A 7998-nucleotide genomic window follows, 5' to 3' on the forward strand; every position below is an offset into this window, starting at 1 on the left:
GGCAGGATTGGGGTCCCCTCCGGTGCCGACGGCCGACCCCCAAGCCCCGAGCACGCTCTGGATGTGCGTCCGGTGCGGGGTGGGGGGCGCACAGGGGACGAAACTGCCCCAGGCCCCGTACCTACGTGTGGATGCGGATTGGAACCCAGCTCCACCCCCTGGGTCACTGATCACGAGCGCTCCAGGACAGCCTTTGTGAACCTGGGCTCCCAACAGGGAGTTCAGCCTTGTTTGGGGGAAAAAACTAATCTCTAAGTGAAATGTATCACTTCTTTCAATTTTGATTTTAAAAAGTCAAGTAGCGGCGGCTAGATGGCACAGTGGATTGAGCACAGGCCCTGGAGTCAAGAGGACCCGAGTGCAAATGCGACCTCAGACAGCCACTGAACCCCACTGCCTTAAAAAAAAAATTAAATCTGAAAAGTAAAGTAGGAGTCCGTAGACTTCACTAAACTGCCAAAGAGGTCCAGAACACACACTTCCCTACATTTAGAGAATATAATAATTGGCTGGGAGACTCTGCTTCTATGTCAGTTGGGATACTTTGTGAACAGGAAATAATATGACCACCACTTCCTAAAAAGCAAATAAAGACTTTTTTCAATTTTGCAAGCTAGTAAAACCGAACGGATATTGGGAGATTTTCTATAATCTTCGCTAGCATAGAAGAGCCTACAGATATCCAATGGGAAAGACTAAGGCCAACTGATGAATAATGTCCCTTCATTGCAGAGAATTCACCTCAAAGTCAGAAAGAATGTAAAGGGAAGCCTTGATCATTTGCCATAATAGGTAAAGCAGAGTATTTCTCCTAGTTTCCCTCTGAGATTCCTGCCCCCCCCAGTAAGTTTTAGTGCTAGAAGGTATCTGAAGATGATTTGATCTAAATTCCTAATGTTACATATAACTGCACTTTCATAAATCACTTCGAAGTTTACAAATGGTTTCCCCACAACTCTGAGGTAAATGCAGTTAATTCAAATATTAGCCCAGGTGAGGAAACAAGCTCAAAGGGAAGAAATGATTTGTTCCATGTCACTAAAGTCCAAGCAAGAAAAAGAAAAATTGCAGATCTACCTAATTGCCTCCTATTTTCTCTTGTTAGTATCAATGCCGTCCAACCTAGGTCTTGAGGTCACAGCTATATTAAGGTAACAGCTGTGATGTTAATCTCCTTCCCTTGGTTCAAAAGAACTAGGAGTGGTCTTATCCAGAGTTTTCCTTATAAAGCCCTGGTGTAGGAGAGTAGGGCAAACAAGTCCCACCAGAGGTTAAACGTACATAGGGAAATGACTGGACTGAGAATCCCCCCATCATCTATTCCATATTATTCCTTTCCTCTCCAAATTTCAGGAGAGGATAACATCAGAGACCAGGACTCCGTGACACCAAACTACTAGGCTATTAGGAGGCCTTGTGTCCTCTTCCCTTTACTAATCAGGGAGAAGGGCTTCTGGCAAAAGCAAAGTTAACAAGGAGAGAAATGTGCAGAGACAACAGTTTGTAGAGGCCCAGTAGTAGCAGAGGCTCATTCAATTCTTCCCTGGGTACTTCTCCCCACCAAGAGGATGAAGTGCCAAGGTTTTCCACAGACATGGAATATCAGAATTAGAAGCTATCTTGGAACACAGAATGTTAAGATTTGTAAAGAACTAATAGGCAAGACAGTATTTTTTACTGCAAAGAGCTACATCTGGAGCCAGAGTTGTGTTGTATTGGGTCTTGCTTCCTTGGTTCCTTTGACTCAACCTGATCTACGACATGAAGCTACTGAAGATAAATAGCTCCCAAAGCCACTTTGTTTTTAGCAGAAGCATCTCAAGTGCCTAGATTAAACCAATAGCAAAGGGATTCATAAAACCAAGCAAGGGAACAAAAGGAAAAAGGATAAACTTGTGACATTTGGACACCCAGTTTGAACAGAAAATGCCATGAGGGTAAGAATGAGATAGTGAAGGTTGGAGCCTCAGACCCACAACAAAAGGATCAATTGCCTTTGCCCACCTACTACCCTGACTCCTTCCCCTCAACTCCCCTCTTTTGCTTATCACAAAAAGGCAGATATGTCAACTAGTCTTAGAACTGGAAAGGTCCCTCTGTGAGATTAAACCAGTGAAGACAGGGCCCCACAGCACAAAAGTGGAGACATCCACTAGACTAGGCAGTGCTGCTGCTTCAGATATCAGCTCTACATCCTTAGCACCAACTATCCAGATTCTGCTTAGAAATCTTTAATGATCTCTCCAGGCTGAGATTCCAAAGGCAAAAAAAGCTGTACAAGGAGGAGTGGGACACAAGCCTTTTGTTATTTAAAATGGAAAAAAAATCCAAAACTAAAATATTGGAATTCATTCCATCCAGAATTATCACTCACTCTCTTCTGCCACTGAGTCAACGCTTGCCTATATGTATGTATCCAAATGATCTATTAATAAGTTTTCCAACTAGAATTGCTAGGATGTTGAAAGGGCAGCAGAGAGACAAAAAGAACCTAAAAGGAAGTTTCAGAGTAGCCACCACAGCTCTTCCTTCACACAGGCTTTCATTCCACCCTTCTACGCCCTACCCATTATCTAAAGGCAGGAAGATGAGATTAAAGAGCTGGAAGAGTCCTTGGAAGTCATCTAGCCCATCCCTCTCATTTGAGATGGGAAATAACAGACCAAGGGAGGGAAAGTGATTTGCCCCAGAACCTAGGGGGGGGGTAGGAGGGATAGGGATAGCAAGGAGTAGAACCAGGATTCAAAACTAGGTTCTCATCAACAAAGGTGTCAAACTAGCATTAGTGCAGCAGGAATCAGATTAAAACATAAATGGGAAATACTTAAAACTTCAATAAAATATCGATGCAAACATTAATGTGTGGTTTTCTATGTAAAGCTGTGATCTGTAGAGAGCCTTCTGTACAGTTTAGTCTCTGCTTCTCCCCCCTCCCCCACTGTATTTTTTGACCACACTGCTTTATGGGATCCAAACCAAGGTTATTACTCTCCCAAATCCAGTGCTTTTCTCATATCCAACATCTTGCTCTTCATTTTACAGAAGTCATATTTTAAGTGAAAATAAGCAGAGGCTAAAACAAAAGAGATTTAACCCTCACCCAACTGAATTTCACAGTATTGATTTGTTTTTAAGATTAGAAATGAGGTTAAGCTTTTTGCTTTTTCTACAGGATTTTGCTTGCTAAGAATAAAAATGAGACCTGGGGCTCTCGTTCAGAATGACTTACTCAAAAAGGATATTTCAGATTTGATGAGGGTCAAAGGGGATAAGGTAATAGTTTAGAAATGACAAAAGTTTTATAGAAATGCAAGGAATTGCTGAAAGAACACCCTCATTCCCAGATGAACCCAGCTCTTCTAAATGCAAATCCAGTATAAATTCCAGCTCTGACACTAAATGTGTGATTACAAATGTGTGATCAGGTCAGTTTTCTCCTCTGATAAATGAATTAATGCTTGTACTTTATGCCTCCCAGACAGGATTGCAGGGAGTTTTTCAAATCAAGGCCTTTTTAACTCTGGGACAGGGAAAGATCTACAGTCAAGATCAGGACCACACCTGACTGTCATAAAGGGTTGAAAGAAAATCAACAATAAAAGGCAATAAAGTAAAAAAGAAAATCTGCAACCATTTTGAAGTGGCTCTCCTGCCAGTTTCTCATTGAACAGAAAGCTAAAAGCTCAAATCAAAGCCCTTTCAGATCAAGGCCTACAGGTCTTCAGCCTCGGTTTCATTTGATCTTTCCTGTGGACTTCAGGCTCTTCTCTGTTAAAGGAAAAACATAGGGAGAATGTTTGAAAAGCCCATAAATCTGTGAAGGACTTAGGTTACTTAAGAGTATACCTCCTCAGAGAAGACTGTTGAATGAGCAAAGCCAGGAGTTTGGAGAATAAAACACAGTTAGGATCCCAACCAGGGAAAAAAAGTCAAAGCCCTGACTACTGATTAGCCGGATAAGTCACCTTCTAAGAATAACTCTCATGTCTGTAGTAGTTTATGGTTTACAAACCACTTTCCTCACAATAACCTTGTGCAATATTTTAAACTAAAGCTTAAAGGGGAAGTAATTTGGGAAGAGGAAGCCACACACACCTAGTGTCAGCTGGAGTTTTAACCCATGACTGACTGACTTTAAGTCCAATGCTGTATGCCCTGTGGCAAAAGGCCTTTCCTCCCTTTTACCAAAAAATTTTTCTCCCTCTCTCTGTTGGAGTTCTGTTCTGAAATCCTCCAACACCATACCCCCAAGATGGACTGGGAATTCTATTCCCTATGCCAAACGACCCTCCCATGAGACCTTTGGCATCTCTAGGTAATATTTAGGGTCCTAGTATAGAAACTTTTGTGGACAGATTCATCCCTCTTTAAAAATAAAAATCCCCAAACCCAAATAAAAACCTTACATTTTAATTTGCTTTGCCAAACAGGACACAGTGAAAACTTTAGTCTAATTGTACAGAAAATATAATTTTTTGTAACCAGTAGCAAACATATCACCAGGACAGGTTTTTTTTTTTGGTTTAAAAAAAAAAAACCAAGTCCCTGGCAAATTGGGTCTACCTTAGAAAGGTTACCCAGCTCCCCCTTAAAAGACAAACTGCCAGCCAAGAAGATAGAGAGGGCAACATCCTGCTTACACCACCCAGAGAAACTTAATAGATCTGACTCCAGTTCATCTCTCCCCCCCCCATTGGAATCAGAGTCCAAAACTGGGATAGGAATAGGAAAAGCTGAAGGGAGGAGGAACAGGAGGAGGAGGAGGGGAATAAGCACTGGATGCTTCTTGGGACCCGGGTCCCAACTCTGCCTTTATCACTACACAGAAAGGGACCGTCTCCGATCAACTCCAAGGGCAAGTCCCCCGCATCTGCTTCCGGTAACCCCTAAGGATGAGTTCCAAACAGTGATCGCTTTAAATCCTATGGTCATGAAAAGAGTTCCAGAAGCAGGGAGCGGGTCCGGGGCATACCAGCGGGCGTGCCCGATGCACAAAATGTGGGTGGGGGGCCCCGGCCCCCGCAGGCCCCCGCCCCCCCCAAAGTACAGTAACGTCAGAGTCTGAGGGCCAGGGGCGGCGAGCCAGGGTGGCCGGCCGGCCCCGGCCCAGTCCGGGGAGGGGGTGCCGGCGGCCCGGGCGGCCCTCACATGCCGTGCTTCTTGCGGATGACGGCCATGGCCAGCAGCCGGTCCTTCTCCCGCAGCTCCTCGCGCAGCTTGGCCTCGGTGAGCCGCAGGTGGCGGATGCTGCCCTTCATCTCCTTCATCTTCACCTCCATCAGGGCCAGGATGTCGCGCTGCTCGTTCAGCTTCCGCAGCAGCTCCTCCTCGGTGGTGCCCGAGGACAGGGAGTACGAGTGGTCCGAGCCCGTGTCGGGGAAGCCCTCCTCGCCCACCACCACCAGCCGGGGCCCGGGGGCCGGCGCGGCCAGGGCGGGCGCCGCCAGCTCGGGGGCCGGGGCCCCGTCGGCCGCGGCGAACTCCACCTGCACGGTCAGGTCGATGGGCTTGGCGTCGTCGCCGGCGGGCGGCTGCGGCGGCGCGGCGGCGGGGCCGGCCTCCACGGCGGCCTGCAGGGTGAGCAGCACGGCGGCCGAGGCCGACACGAGCGACGCCTGCGGCGCGGCCGGCGGCGGGGCGGCCGGCGGCTGGGGCGGGGCGGGCGGCGGCGGCCTCCTGCGGGCGGCCCCCGCCGCGCCGCCGGGCCGCCGGGCCTTGCGCTCGTTGACGCCGCGCAGCGGGAAGATGGTGGGGACGCGCACCGTGTAGGTCTTGCGGCCGCCCTGGAAGTGCACGCTGCACAGGCGGTGGCCGGCCGTGGGCTGGAAGGTGGAGAAGCAGCCGCTGACGCCGGCGCGGGACACGTTCTTCAGCCACTGGCGCCGCAGCTCCGCGTCCTTGGGGAAGGTGTAGAAGTGCAGCGCCTTGTCCCGGTGCGAGTTGTTGTAGCAGCCCGGCACGCAGCACGTGAAGCCCGGCATCGCGCCGGCCCCCGGCCCGGGGCCTCGGGACCCCCGCCCGGACCCCCACCCCCACACCCCGCGCCCCCCGCCCCCCGCCGCCGGCCGGGCGTCGGCCGCCCCGCTCCGCCCCGAGCGCGGCCGGGGCCTCGCCGCCGCCGCTCCCCGACGGCCCCGCCGGCGGCCCCCGCAGCCACCGGAGCCTGTCACTCAGTCGGCGTCGGTCCCGGGGCCGCGACCGAGAAGCGCCCGGGAGGTCGGACTACGCCCCCCACAATGCACCGCGCCGCGCGCTTCCGCCGTTGGCCGCACTGCTTCCGGGGTCGAGGCCGGAGGTGAGGTCAGAACGATCCGCCGCCCGTCCGGGGTGGGGGTGGGGGTGGGGGTGGGGGAAGCCCTCCCCGTGACGTTCCGCCGGGGCGACGCTCCGGCTCCGGCCGGCGGAACGAGAGGCGTCTGCGGAGAGGCGAACCCGGGCTTCCTTGCGGGCGGCCGTGCGCCGCGCGGGAACTGCCTTTCCCAGGGTGCACCGCTTCCCGCGCGCCCCGCCCCCCACGCCGGGGCGGGGCACTACAGCTCTGGGCGCGGCCCCGCCCCCGCCCTGGGGAGCGCCTCCGCCCCGTCAACAAACGCACGCCCGGAGGGGCCCGGGGCCCGGGGGGGCCCCCGCGGGAACGGCGCCCCGGCCCGAGGCGCCCAGCCGGCCGAAGCGGCCCGCCGGGCGCGCCGACTTGGGCTGGGCCCCGGGGAGCGCCCCCCCCATCCGTGGCCCTCGCCACTTCCGGCCCTTTCCCCTCCCGTCCGCCCCACCCCCACCCAGCTTTGTCTCCCCGACTCCCTCCTTTCCCGAGGGTAACCCGGGTCTGGGGCCGCAGGAGCGGTGTGGGGCCGCGGGATGGGACACCAAGGCGGAGCCCACTGGGCAGCCGGGCCTGCGGGATTCGCCACATTCCCTGAAAACAGCTCGGGAAGGCCCGAGGCCAAAGGTCATGCCGGGCCCCGGGCCCCGGGCCCCGGGTTACGTACTTCCAAATCCCAGCCCCTCCCCGAAGGAAGCGTAAAGTCTGGTCCCACTCGGCCAGAGCCTAACAAAAGGCTCCAGGAAAGCCGGGCGCGCGCTGCGTGGGGTCCCGAAGCCCCGGCGCGCTGCCGGGCTGAGTGCGCTTCCCTGCCCCGCGCCTCTCTGCTCCCCTGTAGGGGACGAAGTCGGCTTGGAAGACAGCACAGCTTCGAGTTTGCATTTTTAAATCTGTAACAGATCTTGGATTGATTTTAACGGATATAATGCTGTTTTTTGTGGACCCCCAAAGGGGTCGGAAGACTTGAGAAAGTCTAAAGACTCAAAATGGAAGAGAAGGAGATATTCACCCAATTCTTTGTGATTTGTGATTTTATTCATTCATTCCGCTATCTTTTTTTTAAACAGTTAAGGAACTGCTCCAGGCTCCGCAGGGCTGGGGCACTTGATCCTTTACCTTTTCCCTTGTGTTTGGATTCAGCTACTCAACGCTTACAAGATCCGTTTCTGGGGTGGAATCTAGCTTCTAATGAGAGAATTTAGGCTCTCATTTGTATTTATTAAATATTTCTCAATTACATGTAAAAAACTTAATATTTTTAAAAGTTTTGAGTTCCAGATTCTCAACTTTTATACCTTCTTCCACCATCTTTCTCAATTACATGTAAAAAATTTAACAATTTTTAAAATTTTGGATTCCAGATTTTCTACTTTTATATCCTCTTCCACCATATTTCTCAATTATATGTAAAAAATTAAACTTTTTTAAAATTTTTGAATTCCAAATTCTCTACTTTCCTATCCTCTTCCACCTCTTGAGAAAGCAAGCAGTATATCGAAATCATGCAAATCGTTTCCACATTGGACGTCACCAGAAAAAATCCAAAAACTACACGTACAAAAAAAAATCCCCCCCAAAAAAATTATGCTTAAATCATCACTCAGAATTCATCAGCTCTTTCTCTGAAGATGGATGACATTTTTCATCATGGATCCTTTGGAACTGTCTTGAATTATAGT

At 51.0% G+C, this 7998-nt stretch overlaps 1 protein-coding gene across 1 annotated transcript; it reads right to left on the reverse strand.

Moving 5' to 3' along the window:
* Window positions 1-46: 46 nt before the first annotated feature.
* Window positions 47-6044, reverse strand: THAP11 (THAP domain containing 11). Its single transcript, XM_074202176.1, has one exon. It carries the CDS (start codon window positions 5979-5981, stop codon window positions 5145-5147), a length of 837 nt encoding a protein of 278 aa, XP_074058277.1. The 5' UTR covers window positions 5982-6044; the 3' UTR covers window positions 47-5144.
* Window positions 6045-7998: the final 1954 nt, after the last annotated feature.

This window comes from Macrotis lagotis, chromosome 1, assembly GCF_037893015.1.
Source record: "Macrotis lagotis isolate mMagLag1 chromosome 1, bilby.v1.9.chrom.fasta, whole genome shotgun sequence".
NCBI lineage: Eukaryota > Metazoa > Chordata > Mammalia > Peramelemorphia > Peramelidae > Macrotis > Macrotis lagotis.